Here is a 16299-nt window from a genome sequence, read left to right on the forward strand (position 1 = left end):
TGTGGCTGTACACAAGGAACAATCGGGCCCATTATAGGGGACTGGGAGATGGGAGAGTGTGTGGAAAGGCTTAGAGCACAACTACACCCTCCCACTCATGTACTCCCTCCTCCATCCACTCATTCAACTGCTACCTCCTGGTGTCTTTAAGATGTATGACACTGAGGCAGGCAGGCTTCTCCCCATGGGAAGTCTAGGGGCTGTAGGAGCACATGGGCAGGGGGGCAGGGGGCGCCCAACTTGGATTTGGGCTGTCAGGGAAGGATTCCTGGAAAAGTGAGTTCTTGCTAAAGCCTGATGGATGAAGTGGGAGGCAGGGAAGTCAGGGGCAGGGCATAGGTAAGTGCCTGCTGACATAGCTCAGTAGAATCTTTGGCCTTGGAGAAATAAGTGACTTAACTGGCTTGAGCCTCAGTTTTCAGAACAGTGAAATGGAAATAATAATACTTCCTTCACATGCCTTGTGACCTGAGTTTTCTTCCTGCCTCGCTGTGAGACTTCCCCAGATCCCTGGAAGGTTAGGAAGGAGGGACACATCCTGCTTGGCATCTAACTCCACCAAGTGTCCTAGACCGTGCACTGCTGGAATTATTTTATCTGAGCATTTCTCAGGAACACTTCATCCCTTTGATTACATCATCACCTCCTAAGCAGGGGAAAAAAAAAACCTGTTTTGAATAGAAGAATACATTTTAAGCACCAAAAACTGATTTTTAGTCAAGCAAATCACAAGCTAAAAACTCCTGTGAGAAGGTGTTGTCTCAATTTTAAAAGAAAAAACTACCACAGGCGAGGTGGAGGTGGGGGTGGATGGGAGTGATGCACTATGTTTACACTCATATTTGTTAACCAGTTTTCTGAAAGCCCCACTGCTTATTAAATACACACACACACATATTGTACTTTCCCATTGTTGTCAAACTTCTCCTTTAAAGAACATGCCTTCTCTCCAGATTTCCCACACACTCGGGAGTCTAAACTAGGGATGTTGCTAACGGTGATGGAATTCCTGTAATTTAAAAGACAGCATGTACATTCAGGCTACATATATTGGTGCTCATTTTAGCATTTTATTCTATTAAAATAAGCCCAAGAGATAAAATTTTTCATTAATAAGCTAAGGATGCTCTTTTCTTTTCCTGACCATCTTTAATTGCATTACCTTTTTGGGGGGAAGGGGCTCCCCCAGGAGAGATGAGTTGTGTGTTTGGTTAGGCAACATCACCACCTGACAAAGGGCCCCAGGCCCCGGTGTGCAGCTCACCTCCTCAGGTCAGGATGCCACACAGAAGTGAGAGTTAGGGATTCTCATCCCACCAGAAACACTCAGTGAAACGTGACCCGGGTCCAACACGCACACAGGCACGCATAGGCACGCACACACCCTTCATCAGAACAGCTGCTGGGTCGGCCCTAAGGGGCCACCTCCCGCGCTGGCTTGTTTCCAGCAGCGGCACAGCCCTGGGCCCAGCACCCAGCTATGGGGCCACCTAACCCTGATAACCTGCGCGGCGCAGGTGGAGGCCGGAGCCCGCCTCGCTAAACCCGCCCGCCCCCTCCAAGTCAGCAGTGTCCTCTTCCAGAAAAGGTTTCTCTCCCGCCGGCCCGGCCCGCAGCGCAGCGGGGGTGGGTGCGCCCGCGGCTCCAGGGGTGCTGCGACGACTCAGGACAACGGACCTGGATCAAATCCCGCCAGTCCCAGTTCCCCGGTGCCGCCGGCTCCCAGGGAAAGCCGAGAGCAGCCTCCCTGTCCCCACCGCGGCTGCAGCGCTGCTCCTGGACCCCCGCGGGCCTCGCAGGAGCACGGAGGGGAGGCCCTGCGCGGAGCCGACCAGGGTAAGCGGGAGACGGAAATGCCCAACGGATGCGGCCGGCGCCACCCTCCAAGCACGCCTCGCTCCCGCCAGGACCAAGGAGGCTCTTCGAGGCCCACGAGGCCCTCCTCGACGACGCGGGGCTGAACTCCAGCCTGTCCTTCCCTTTAAGGCGGTTTCCGGGAGCGCGCGGGTTGCTGGCCGAGCAGGGAGCGCCGCCCGGCCCGTCTGCGGCGGAACGGTCATCCGGGCGACGGGTGCAGGCCGGGTGCCGACCTGGAGGCGGAGGCGCAGCTCGGCTCCCAGCGCGACAGGCCGCGGGGGCCCCGCGCTTCCTCCCGGAGCACTGACGGCTGCGGCGCCAACACGCGGGGCTGTCACCAGACGGGCGCCCGGGCCTGAGCTCAGCACCTTGGGGCGCGGCACCCGGGCCAGTCCCGGACCTTCCTTCAAACCTGGGTCCCTTCCCGGCTGTAGATGAAGTGACTGACGTGGAGGCCGGTGGCCGCGGCCTGGGGGGCGGCGGCGAAACCCGAGGGAGGGCCGGGGGCCTGGGGACCTTGGGTCGCGACCGCCGTCGGCCGCCCGAAAGGAAAGTCGCCCGCCAGGCCCGCGGGGAAGGCGCCGAGGCCGCTGGCCAGGGAGCCCATGGCCGCGGCGAAGCTGGAGAAGCAGGCGGCGGCCTCGGGCGCGGGCGGGGACGGCGAGGCCTGCAGGTCCGGGGAGGCCGCGCCCAAGGGCGCCAGCGCCTTGGCTCCTTCAGGGCCCCCGGCCCCCGGCGGCGGCGCCGCGCTCACCTCCCCTCTCCTTTTCCTCTTCCTTCGGAAGTTCCCGTTGTCGAACATCTTCTCGCAGTTTGGGTCCAGTGTCCAGTAATTGCCTTTTCCTGCGGAGGAAGACAGGGCCCAGCTCAGAAGATCAGGTGGAGAAGTTTTAGAATAATTCCCCTCCAGAGACTTATGACCCCAGAGCCCACCCCAAACCTTGAGGTGGCCCCTTGTACCGGAGATGAGCTCCACAGACGGACCGGGAAGAATTTGGACATTCCAGAAAGACAGGGGAAGGGCAACGCCCGGAAAGTACGGAGCTCTGGAGGGTGGACCAGCCTCGCCTCTACAGCTTCCCCAAAGGGGACCTCATTTCCTCCCAGTTCTGGGGGTGGGCATTGTCTTCCCCATTTTACAGCTAAGGACGATGAGGGACAGAGAAGCAACAGCCAAGGTCACCCAGCGCCAAGTTCTCCCGCTTCTTCCCTGGAGGGAGCGCGTGGAGATTTAGGGACCCAAAAAGCACCCGACGGGGAGTCCGGGCCCGCGCGGTCTGCTTCCACTTCCGAGCCCGTGCACGCCAGAGCACGTCTTTCCTTCCTCCCCAGCCTCAGTGCCCCGGCGGCGCAGTGGGGGATTGGGTCGTCCATGTCGCCCCCACCGGGAGAGGGGGCAGCCTTGCAGCGGGAACGCGCGGGGTCTCGGTCCCCACAAGCGGCGCCTCTGTCACCTGGGTCGTCCTCTCCGCGGGGCACCTTCTTGAAGCAGTCGTTGAGCGACAGGTTGTGGCGGATGGAGTTCTGCCAGCCCGCCTTGCTGCGCTTGTAGAAGGGGAAGTTGCCGGCCACGTACTGGTAGATCTGGCTGAGCGTCAGCCTCCGCAGCGGTGCGCTCTGGATGGCCATGGCGATGAGCGCAGAGTAGGAGTACGGCGGCCGTACCAGCCTCAGCAGCTCCTGCTGGCCCGACAGGCTCAGCCAGGCTAGGTCGGCGCCCGCCAGGCCGCCCGGGGCAGCGAGGAGGGGGCCCGGGGCGGGGTAGCTGGGGGCCGCGTAGGGCGGCTGGGGTCCGGCGCCCGGCGCGTAGGGCGCGGGGCTGAGCGCGGGTGCGTTCACCCACAGGTGCGGGCCCGTCGCGCTCAAGTCGCCGCGCGCATAACTCGCGGGATGCGTCGCGGGCGGGGCAGGACCCTGCGGGGCCCGGCAGGCGCCTAGGCGGTCGCAGTACGCGGCCATAGCCTGCCGTTCTCGGGCCGGAGCCGGCGGCTCGGCGCCGAAGCTCACGGGCGTCCCATCCAGCGTGGCGGCCAGCAGCCTCCCCGCCCAGCTCCGCCCTCCGCCCTCCGCCCTTTAAAGGCCGTGGGAGCCGAACCCAGGCTGAGTAGCGGGGGCCAGTCCCCTCCCCCACCGGCCTCGGAGGAGCTGGGTCCTGGTCTCCGCCCCGGGGTCAGCTTTCCGCCCCTCCCTCTCCACCCGGGGCCGGCACGATCGCCCCAGTTCCAGCCCCGTCTGTCCTGAGCCAAATTGCCGGCAGTCCCCCGATGGTTGTGGCTTGCGAAGCCGGGTCCACACCGCGGCCCCTCGCCCTCCTGGGGGAGGACTTGCCTCTGCCGAATCTCGCCTCGCCCGGGCCCCTCTGTCTTCCATGCCGTCGGGCAGGGAGCGGGCCTCGCTGCGCAAGGGGTCGCAATGACATTCACGGGTGTCATGGAGCGGGAGCCGCGCGGAGAGGGCGTGGAGTCACCCCTAGTACCCGTGCGGTAGATGTGAGGGTCGAAACACTGGGAGCCCGGCCGCCCCAGCCGTCCAGGGAAGCCTCCCGATCTCCCAAGTCAGGGGAGCCTGGGACCCATCTGGCTTGTCCGCGAGGTGGCCTTGGGCACGGAGGAATGCTGGGGACAAGGGTGGTGGCGTCGAAACCCCAGCTGGGTGTTCGGGGCGTGGCGACAGCAGGGACCCCACTGTGATGCGCCAGACACCAGCGCCCGGCCCTTCTGCAGCCCCGGCTCCCCGGCTCCCGGGGCTGCGGGCACTGCCGGTGCGCTGAGACAACTCGGCTCCTGAAGAAGGCTCAGCGATAAGGAGAGGGGTCCCAGCTCCGCAAAGCCATCACCCGTGGTGTTAGCGCAGAGCATGCAGAAACTGGTCTCGCACTGGAGCATTCCCCATTATTTCAAGGAGCTGTGGGTCGTTAAAGCGAATTAATTTCAGTTCAAAAACCGAAATTCCAAACACCCTGCCTCTCCTGGTTTTGGCAGCAGTGGGGCAGGGCGGATGGTTGATGGAAGAAAGAGCCCCGCTGTGGGGTTAGAGGGGCCGCGTTCCAGAAAGGCTTAGCTCCTTGGGCCTCCCAGATTGTAACTCCAAATTTCAGCTAATTTAAGGAAGTGATAGTCTCTCTATTGCCACGTTGGCCTCTCCTCCTAGACAGCAACAGCCCCTTAGGGAGTGGCTGGGAAACTAAAGGCTGTCCCAAACCAAGGACTGCAGAGAAGGGACCCGAACTGGTTCACTGCGTTGGCTCTTTCCCTCGCCACTCGCTCCTTCTGCAGAGATTTCAAATTGTTGTCCAAGAGCCTGCTAGTTGTGGGGATCCCAGGTACCCTTCAGAAGCCCCCCCCTCTCACTGCAGGGACAGTGGCCCTAGGGGTTGGGTAGTCCTTACCTGGTTTCTCAGGTGGGACCAGACTGGCTTAGATCAAATCAGCAGCTAGCACCCGTCAGCATATGTGGCCAACAGCAGGACTTAGGTATGATCACTATAATGCAAACTGGGCATCAGAGCATGTAAACATCCAGCCCTCCAAAAGTAATAGGTGCAAACTAAGCAATACCCCTTACCCCCCAATAATAGTTAATTTGCTGTGGATCTGAGTTGATTCTGACATCTTCTGGAATTTTGAACTGGTGCTGATTAGCAGGCAGCTTTCCAAAGAGGATGGACCATCAGAAGTTGCACAGCTTTGCCTTGACCTAAATGATACCATAACAGAAGGAAGGGTGTGGTGATGAGGCCGGATGGTGGTGATGTGAGTTGGCGATGACATGAGGTGGGGATAACGTGAGATGGTGATGATGTGAGATGGTGTGGAGACCATAGGGATGGGCCAGAGAATCCACAAGACCCTCCAGGGCTTCCTTGGTAGCGATCTGATGTGCACGTGCTCTCAGAGGAAAGGGGCAAGGGGACTGCTGCTCCTTGCCCGGACGTTGATGATCCAACTCTTTGAATTTTGAAGATGCTTGCTTCCTGGACTAACCCAATGAATTGGGAGGGAAGAATTAATTTTATCTACAATTAACTCCACTACTGTGATAATAAAATCAGAGGTATTGAATTTTTTTTTTTTTTTTGACTTTTTAGCTTCTTTTAATGTGGAACCTTCTGCAGCATTTCTTTGTCTTTTGGACATTGACTTTTGTTTTTTTTATCTTCATTTTATTGAGATATATTCACATACCATGCAGTCATACAAAACAAATCGTACATTCGATTGTTCACAGTACCATTACATAGTTGTACATTCATCACCTAAATCAATCCCTGACACCTTCATTAGCACACACACAAAAATAATAAGAATAATAATTAGAGTGAAAAAGAGCAATTCAAGTAAAAAAGAACACTGGGTACCTTTGTCTGTTTGTTTGTTTGTTTCCTTCCTCTATTTTTCTACTCATCCATCCATAAACTAGACAAAGGGGAGTGTGGTCCTTATGGCTTTCCCAATCCCATTGTCACCCCTCATAAGCTACATTTTTATACAACTGTCTTCGAGATTCATGGGTTCTGGGTTGTAGTTTGATAGTTTCAGGTATCCACCACCAGCTACCCCAATTCTTTGGAACCTAAAAAGGGTTGTCTAAAGTGTGCGTAAGAGTGCCCACCAGAGTGACCTCTCGGCTCCTTTTGGAATCTCTCTGCCACTGAAGCTTATTTCATTTCCTTTCACATCCCCCTTTTTGGTCAAGAAGATGTTCAGAGGTATTGAATTTTAAATAACAAGCTGGGTCATCTCTTGCAATATAAAGTAACAAAAAACAGATAGTTCTTTCCAAATTCCCTTTTAATTTTAATAGCCTTCTTTCTGTTAATATGGCAACTCTTAATACTTGTGAGTTTCAGGACCTCAAAGAAAATCAGATGAACCTTCACGAGAGTCCCCTGAATTTTCCTTTATGAAAATTATTACATTATGTGCTGTGCATGAGCATCCATACTTTTATCACCATTCTTTGCTTTCTGAACTCAATCTCTGTCTTCCATTTCCTCTGTAATGGTTTCCTTATTTTTTTTTTTAACAGATTGAACTCATAAAATGAGTTTCAATAGATGGACTGCAATTTTGAAAAAAAAATGATCACTTGAGTCTGTCTTGGATGGAACTCTGATGAGAGATTTTTTTCTTCTTCTTTTTCTCAAAAGAAAAAAAAAAAAAAAACTCTTAAGGAGAAGAAATAATGAGGAAATAGCCTGTGGAGTTGTCAGCTTCCCCTGGGCACTCAGCCCTGCCTTGGATGCCTCCCGTGTCTCCCCGTACGGGCTCCCCCCACCCCAGCCTCTGACCCCTCCACGCCTGTCCTCCTTCCTCTGGTCACAGTGGGAGAGGTGTCCCTTTTCCTTCATCACTTGAGTCTCCGTCTCCAGCAGGACTGGCACTAGGGAGAGACTCTTGCGTCAACACTCAGGTGTTATGGGTTGGATTGTGTCCCCCCAAGGATACATTCAAGTCCTAACCCCCAGTTCCTGTGCATATGACCTGACTTGGAGATAGGGTCTTTGCAGATGTGGTTAGTTAAGGTGGCAGTCATACTGAATTAGGCCCTAAACCAGTGTAACAGGTACCCTTACACACAGAGACGACGGCCCCGTGAAGACAGAGGCAGAGATTGGGGTGATGTGGCCACAAGCCAAGGAGCATCTGGGGCCACCAGAAGGTGGAAGAGGCCGGGCAGGAGTCTTCCCCCAGGCTTCAGAGAGAGCGAGACCCTGCCGACACCCCGATTTTGGACTCCTAGCCTCCAAAACTGTGAGAGAATCAATCAAATGTTACAGCAGCGCTAGGAAGTGCCTGCTCTGCCTCCCGGGTCTTCCCAGGTGTCTTTTTCTGCCAGCATCCCCTCTTCCTCCCACTCTTCCCTTGACATTTACAGATACTCAGCTCTCTCTTAAGAAACCTTCTCTGCAGCCCGCATCTCTCTTCAGTTGATGTCCACCTCCTGTCTTCTCTGCAGCAGCAACTTTCCAGAAGGGCTGCCTCTGCTGGCTGCCACTCCCTATCAAGCCAGGCAGGTGCCCACTCCCGTGACTCTACTGAAACTGCACAGGCACAGTCTCCGGTGGCCTCTGCCACCCTAAATCCAGTGGTCGCTTTTAGTCCTCGCTCTGCTTGTCTTCTCGGCAACACTTGACACCTTCCAGATTCAACCTTCCTTTCTCTATGTTCTTTGCAACTCGGCCCTTCTGTTCTCCCCTCCCCCATATGTTAGTTATCTAGAGCTGCAGTAACCAAGGACCATGAGTTGGGTATTGTATTGTCTCTGTTCTGGAGGCTAGAATTCCAAACTCAAGGTGTTGGCAGGGTCGGCTGCTTCTGGAGGCTCTGAGGGAGAATCTGCTCTGTGCCTCTCTCCCAGCTTCTGCGGGTAGCTGGCAGCCCTTGGCGCTCCTTGGCTTGTAGACACATCACTCCAATCTCCTCCTCCTTGTCCACAAGGACTTCTCCTTCACATCTCTGTGCCTCTGTTTCTAAATCTCCTCCTTCTTCTAAGGACACCAGCAATATTGGATTCAGGGCCCACCCTAATCCAGCATGACTTCTTCTTAACTTGATTACATCTGCAAAGACACTGTTTCCGAATAAGGTCACTTTCACAGATGCCAGGTGGAACTGAATTTTGGGGAGGAAACTTTTCAACCCAGTACCTCCCCTTCCCTGGATCTTCTGAGAATCTGGGTTCACCTGCCCTCCTCTAAGACTGATGTTCTGTGGGGCTCCGTTCTGGGTCCTTTTCTCCTTTACTCCTTTTGTTTTACCTCTGAGCCTTTAACTCAGAAGTTCCCAACCTCGGCACTCTTGACATTTAGGGCTGGCTAATTCTTAGCTGCCCTGGGCGCTGTAGAATTTTAGCAGCATCTCTGGCCTCTATCCACCAGATGCCAGGAGCACCGTCTCCCTGATGACCAATTCACCCTCAGCTGAGAACCTCTGCATTAACTAATGGTTCTCTAATTCTTACTCATCCATTTGGATGTCTGCACCTCAATCTCAACATGCCTGACACTGAATTCATTAGTGTCCCCAACCCAAGGCTGTTTTTTCCCAGGTGTCTTGGTGAATGTCAGTGTCATTCACCCAGATGTTCAAGGCCACACCTGGGGATGGTTCTTGACTCCTCCTTTACCTCACTCCCACCCCTAATTAGTCATCTTAGGCTTCTTGGTTTTGTATCTCCCAAACTCAACCCCTTCTCCCTAATCCAAAGCCCACTTTGGATTATTGTTAATAGTTTTCAACCCATCTCTCTTGCTGCTCAGCTGGCTCCTTTCCAGTACATTATCCACATTATAGGCAGCCTGATCTTTCTAGAACTATAGTAGGCAGAACTCTAGAGAGGGTGCCCCAAGATTCCCTTCCCATATTCAACCAATACCAATCTGGGCACTGCTGTGAAGGGATTTTGCAGGTGTAATTAAAGTCCCACGTCAGCTGACCTTAGATTTAGAAACTCCCCAAGTGGGCCTGAGCCAGTCAGGTGAGCAGTTTAGAAGCAGAGAGTTTTCTCCGGTTGGCAGCAGCAGAAGTCGGAGAGACTGGAAGCCCACGGAGGATCCGATGCACCACTTCTTGCTTCAAGATGGAGGGGCACGTGAGGAGTGCAAGCAGCCTCCAGAAGCGGAGTGGCCCCCGGCTGGCAGCCAGCAAGGAACCAGGGGCCTCAGTGCTACCACCACAAAGGCCCGAATGCCACCCAAAACAAGCATGCGCTTGGGAGAGGACCCTGAGCTCCAGGAGAGGACAGTTGGCCAAGCCCTGGAGCAGGGAACCCAGCCTCACCCGGCCAGACCGCAGATGTACAGACTTTGACTGATAAATGGGTGTTGTTTTAAGCCAAGTTTGTGGTAATTTGTCACTTGGCAACAGAAAACTAAAACCACCACCAAATCGGATCGTGCCCCACTCCAGTTCTGCAACTCCCCTCGGCCTTAGGAAAGGATCCTGCTCCTGGACGAGGCAGAGACTCCTGGGGCAGGTCCTGCCTTCCTGGTGGCCTTCCTGCCCATCACCTGCTGCCTGGGACTCCAGGTGAGGCGGGCTCGCTGGTGTTCACAGCTGACTTGCAGAAACCGACATCCTTGGGAATGTCAGTTGAACTTTTTTAAAATTCCAAAATCTGGAGCAAGCTTCAGGTGCTTTTCTGTCTTGGAATGGATCATTTGCCACATCCACAAAAACTGTCCTTGACCTTTGCAGTTTGTGTCTTTCAAATAATATCCCAAATTCTGACCTTATATATGGATTTTCAGTTTTTTCACACTAGAAGAGGTCAGGTCAGTTGCTCAGGCTGGGGAGTGACCCCAACCTCTGGTTGAACCCCGGCTCCGGCCATGTGACCTTAGGGAAATGAGTCCATCTGTGTCCCCTTTTATTCTCCCCAACCTGTGAAGTCCTCTGACATATCGGGTTTCTCAGTTAAGACTCGTTCTGTTTCCCCGCTACTCCTTGGTACTTCACAACTGAAATCTGCTTCTAACTCACATCACTGAGCAAAAAAATAAAAGCAACAATCGGGTGGTACAGACCACTGTACAGCGTCTGTCCTCAGCTAGGATGTGTAGAAGGTAAGAGCTTTAGCTACAGATAGACCTTGGCTATGGTCCCAGCCAGAAGGGCAGCTGGACAACCTCTCCAAGTCTCAGTTTCTTCATCTGGAAAGCAGAGTTAATAGTGCCAGCTCACAGGTAACTGTGAAGACCGAATGTAATGATGCACACAAACTCGGAAGCATAATTATGAAGTACTTGATGTATGCCATCTATTTCTCACCCCCTGTCTATCTCTATCTCCATTTCCATCTCCATCTCCATCTCCATCTCCATCTCTATCTCCATCTCCATCTCCATCTCCATCTCCATCTCTATCTCTATCTCTATCTCTATCTCTATCTCTATCTATCTCTTTCTATTTCTCTCTCGTCTCTTTCTGTCTTCCTCTCTCTCTCTGAATCAATCACTGAGAGTCAGTGTTCTAGATAATGGATACTGAATTTAGAGTTTGACTTTCTGTACATGTTAAATACTTTCATACCCAAAGATGTTATTTCCATTCCTGATATGAATCAGAATAGAAGCTTTATTTATAATATTTTTCTCCAAATATACTTGTGTCCTTTTAATGGGAAAATACTTAGCCATACTGAAGTATGCTTTTTAAAATAGATCTCATCTCATTGATTTCTTAATTGTTTTATATTTCCTATATCTTAAATTTTATTCTAAAAATGTTCAAACATTAAATTAAAATTTGTGAATAGTCTGCCATATTTGTTTCATCTCTGTATGTATGTATTGTTATTGATGCATTTAAAAGTAAATTATAGATCTCTTGATTCTTCATCTTTAGTATTTCCTCACCCATGTAACTTAATAAGGATACTCTCTTACATAAACACAACATTATACTCATGCCTAACAAATTAGCAGTAATTCCTTGGTATTATCTAATACATACTTCATTTTAAAAAATGTCTCCAATTTCCCCTAAGTATCTTATTTTCCTTTCCAAATCAGAATACAGTGTATCTACAAGACATCATGTATTTGTCATGTCTCTTAAATTTCTTTTATTCTAGAACAGACCCCACTCCCCAAACTTTTAATTTAAAGACATTAACTTTTTTTAAAAGACCAGTCCAATTGACTTGTAGAAGGTCCCACATTCTGGAATGTCTGATTGTTTCCTCTTGGTGATGTTTAACTTGCCATATCCCCTGCATTTCCTCTACACTGGAAGTTCAGTCCAAAGAATTGTTTAGAATCAGGTCAAAATATTTTTGCAGCCTCACATCAGGAGGCTCATGATGTTGGGTTGGTCCACTGTCAGTGATGTGAAGTTTGGCTGCTGGGGTAAGCCACTTGGCTGCATTGTAAAGGCCATCAGCCACTGATCTGTGGGATGATACTTGGGCACAAAACAAAAATTAGTTCCCCTGGTAAAGACAACCCCAGTAAGAACTATGCATTGATGGTCTCTGCCTGGATCAATTATTCCATCGAGAGTTGCAGAATGGCAATTTTCTAATTATCATGTCTTTTATACTCATTAATTGGCATTCTTTTGTTAAAAAAAAAAAAAACTTTCTGCCATCAACTAGACTTATTTTCTTTCTCTGAACTACAATTCCTATTAAAAAGGCACAATGATCAGATGGTTCTTTTCCTTTATTAACCGACTTTAAGAGTAAGGTATTGGTGAAACAGCCATCTTAATAGGTCATAATAAGCTTTTGTTTTGTTTTATTTTGTTGGCTTTCTCTCTATATGTATATAGTTTTAGTATCACTGTGGACTCTGGCATTTTATTATATTTAAATTATTTAATAAAATATCATTTGATTATATTTAATGTATTTCCATAAATTGAAGTTATTTTTTGGTCCTGCTGTTGTCCAGAGGTTGTTCACTGGTGTTCCTTCGCTGGCCCGTGTCCTCTGGCATGGCCCTGCCGGTCTTTGGATGCTTCCTTGCTTTCCAGCACAAGGTGTCCTGGGCTCTCTTTGTATTTTCTCTGGTTTAGGTCTTGAATCAGCTGTTCCTCTGGTGGGCTCTGGTTCCTTTTCATAGGGAATAATATTAGGAAACCAAATCACAGGGAGTGGGATTTTCCTGGGGACCTTTTCAGTGGACAGAGTAGGAAATATATTTTTTAAATTGTGACTTAATACTTACTTCTAATTCCAATATAACACTTACAGGTGTTTCAAATACTTTCCCCTTATGCCTGCTTCTCACTTCTCTTACACTGGAAATCTTTGTTCTTATAAACATTAATATAATTGCTTCTGATTCTATCTTACAGTATACCTAAAATGGGTTGAGAAGAACCATGCCATTATTAGTAGCAACAGAAAAACTACTGAATGAGGTTTAAGATTCCTTTGCAGCTCTTTTTATGTCCTTACAATATATCCACTAACCACGCATAGTCAAAGGACTATGCTAGAAAGCCACTTGAAAGGATCCCTTTCTCTATGTGTTATGTTGCTGTTTTCATGTGCAGTTAGATTCATTCATTACATCCATCCCATTCTGTCACCTTCAAGAGGGCCATCGCAGTGCTTCCCTTCTGGCAGAAGGTCAAGCTGGTCTGGGAGCTCTGCCACAAATTTTTGTGGCAATAATTTTGTTTTTCATACAGGGTGCCAGTGCAGGAAAGCATTCACAGAACACATTGTTGTTTCAAATATACAGAACTGAACAGAAGCCTTTTAGCATGCTGCCTTACTGCACCTAGAACAGTAGTGAACATCCATAGACACTAAGGCTAGGAAGGGAAATTTGCTGAGAAATAAGTTGGAAAACATGTTTGATGATTTAGCTGTACAACGTTTTTACCCTTTCATGTGTCTATTTAATAACTAGGTGTGATGGCGTCTCTATAGGGTTATTTGATTGTTAGAAGTTGTGGCAGCCATTGGGATCATCTAAGGATTTGAACTGTAGGGTAACATTTCTTGTTTCCTGTTTCTGCAGAAAGGCGGACACTTGCAGAGCCACAGCAGGAAGGTGCTCACCATGGTTGGCTTTGGGGACAGGAATGGCCTTTGCAAGGTCAGCGTGCAGAGTCAGGTGGACACATGTTTGAATCCTGGTTCTGCCGATTACTAACTGTGGGATCCTGGATGAGTTAACTTGGACTCTCAGTTCCCTCATCCCTGACAGAGTGATGGTAACCATCTCCTGGGTCCTCCCCGCCCCAACAGGGTTGAATGAAATGACATAAATGACATATTTAGTGCATTTCTTGGTACAGTACCTGCCAGGAATCCTATTTGGGTGGCTGCCCAAGGTGCTTCTTTTTTTTTTTTAATCTCTTCACTAGTTTGTTTTTCTTTAATTTTTTTTTAATGAGCATGCATTGTCCTCAAAGTGGCAAACAAAAAGCAAATACCCATAAGCTGAGGGATGGTAGGGTAGGGGGCTCAGGGGTGAGTGGGTGGGTGGGACAATAAATTCCCTGGCCTGCAGTGATTTGTGTCCATCAGTCCTCTTGTGAGATTTTCTTCTGTCCTAATTATGTGCCTCTAATGCCACCTAGTGGAAGTGACATACTCCATTTCCTCAACTAGCCTTATTTACTATGGAAAAATCCCAAATCTATATTACGTAAGGGTAACAAGTTGCATTCCTCCTTGTTAGGGAGGTAATGGAATGTGTAAGAGGAAAGGAATATTCTGGATCCATAGCCATCATGAAGATCTATTAGAGTTTTGAAGGAAATTTATTTTAAGGGCATAACCTTTTCCTTCTTGGCACTCCATTATTTATAAGTGAAAATTTTCCTGTAGGGTGGGTAGTTTTCTTTGCTGGTGAAGTTTTCTTTTGATTTTTTATATTTGTGTTAAAAATTCTTATGCCAATTTTCAGGATAATTCTTTTGAATATTTCTTAGTAAATATACAGGAGTTTATAATAGGGGTAAACATTCTACTTAAGAGAAAGAGCCATTGTAGTTAAACATTAAGCATTTTCCCTTGACTTAGCATTTATTTCTAATTCAAATATTGGAATGAATATAAAATTTCACTGATGAAGAAGCTCAGCTCATCCATTCATCGTCGGCTGCAGGGAGTTGCTGGGAGCCAGTTACCCGGAGCCCCCCATCTGGGTCCTTCCTCCCCAGTCTGGGAGCCCCTGAGCAGGAGGCCCCCCTGAGCTTCAGGTGTAAAATGGTCTGGTTGGATGAGCGGCTCTCTCACATTCCATCTTCTAGCCTCTTTTAATCCTTAGCTTCTGCTTTATGAAAACGAGACCTGCTCTTACAATAGTGAAGCTACCAATTGTGAGAGTCTAAATCCTATTTTCCGTATGAAATGGACAAGGCAATAGGGTAAGCCTGTTGGGCAGCCCTTGCTTGCTGGGTCATTTCTACATGGCTGTGCTGCTGCCCAGATGTAACTCTGGCTGCTTTTTGTACTGACCAGACATCAGAACATTGCTTTATTTTCAGTTTCTTATCATTGTATTTTCTAAGCTTAAATCAGCTTTCCCCAATTCCCGACTGCCTGGCTTTGGGATTTGGGCATTGACTCGGTCTCTCAGAGGGGCTGGGTTCCTGGCTTCTCCTCACCAGAGATGCCGATGGAGAGCGGAGGGAGCCACGGAAGGGAAGGGCACTGATTCTCACCAGCTTTGGTACATGGTCTGTCTGGGCAGAACAAGTAGAAAGTGCAGCTTTCATTTCTGAAGTTTGCTGCTCCTCCCGAATGGCCTTCAGTCACTGGTCACCTGTCCTGGTGTGGCTCATGCTCCAAGAATACTCCTGCCAGGAATCAAAAGGAAACGGGAATCCAGAACTTGTCCCAGGTGGCAGTGAGATTAGCATTTAAGAGATGGGCTCTTGAGTTAAGTGGTCCTGGCTTTGATTCCATCTTCTCCCTCTATGCTTTTGCCCAAGTTACTGAATCTCTCTGAGTACCCCATTATCCCCGTGGGAACACACATGTAATAATAATATCTGCTTCATGGGGTCAGGGCAGTATTAAATGAGGTTAATCCTTGCTGAACAAGTAGCATATTGCTTGGCATCTGGTTGGGCTTTATATACCATTATCAAAGAGTAACTGTTGTGTGTATGCATTTAACTGGCTTTCTGAGGCACTGGCTGAAGGGAACGGTGCTCCCACTTCCTCTTAACGTGCACCTGCCATTTGGTTCTTAGCTTTTGCCCTTTCCGCACATCAGTTAAACAGGTCTGATTCTTTTTGATGTTTTTGTCATTTCCAGAATTGGGGGACTTCTTAGGGGTTACTCCCTTAGAATTTTCTTGCTCGTACCATTTTTACAAATTTTTGGATTTCTGAAATTTTGTCAATTTTATTGTAAAATGTAGAGATGCTTTCTGGGACAGACTGCTGCCTTCAGGCTCAAACCCTCCCAGCTCAGACTGCTCCATGGATTTTGTTTTCCATCTGAATATTCTCCGTGCCCACGTCAGCTCAAGTGTTATCTATGGTGATTCAGAACTGAAATCACCGAGCTGAAATAAAATGTCCTGTGTCCAAAAGAATTCTGCTCTAGATTTTTACCATGCCAACCACTGCTTTCATCCCTACCGATGGCTTAGCATTTGCTCCGTTTTGTATCAGATTCTCCCACGGGCTGGCGGGAGAGCAATCCCTTTCCTTAGCATTTTAGACATTTCCTCTTTGTCTTTAATTACCTTTCGACAGCTACTAACAGAACTGCGGCTCTGTAGATGTGCTGCCCCAATACCCAACATCTGTCTAGTTTGTTTACACGTCTGTGGAGATGCATTAAGGAATGAGTCTCATCCAGTTACAATGTGATAATGAGCTGCATATTCTCAGAGGCTCGGAGGAGTGGGGTGAGGTTCCAGGTTGGCCTGTCCGCCCCCAGGCAGCACGGTGGTGGGGCCGAGGTGACCCCGACTTTCTACAAGAGAAAAAAAACGTAGCTGTGGCATCGTTTCCCACCCA

At 49.6% G+C, this 16299-nt stretch overlaps 1 protein-coding gene across 1 annotated transcript; it reads right to left on the reverse strand.

Moving 5' to 3' along the window:
- Positions 1-2263: 2263 nt before the first annotated feature.
- On the reverse strand, positions 2264-3816 carry FOXI2 (forkhead box I2). Its single transcript, XM_037805328.1, has 2 exons — positions 3312-3816; positions 2264-2700 (listed from the first exon to the last, which is right to left on the reverse strand). Exons 1-2 carry the CDS (start codon positions 3814-3816, stop codon positions 2264-2266), a joined length of 942 nt encoding a protein of 313 aa, XP_037661256.1.
- Positions 3817-16299: the final 12483 nt, after the last annotated feature.

This window comes from Choloepus didactylus, chromosome 15 (assembly GCF_015220235.1).
Source record: "Choloepus didactylus isolate mChoDid1 chromosome 15, mChoDid1.pri, whole genome shotgun sequence".
NCBI lineage: Eukaryota > Metazoa > Chordata > Mammalia > Pilosa > Megalonychidae > Choloepus > Choloepus didactylus.

What these genes read in the sequence shown, in the direction of transcription:
- FOXI2 (XM_037805328.1), bottom strand. Translation starts at nt 3,816, where the DNA reads ATGGCCGCGTACTGCGACCGCCTAGGCGCCTGCCGGGCCCCGCAGGGT. An exon ending in CCGCGGAGAGGACGACCCAG is followed by an intron (nt 2,701 to 3,311) that starts GTGACAGAGGCG and finishes CTTCCTCCGCAG; the next exon opens with GAAAAGGCAATTACTGGACA.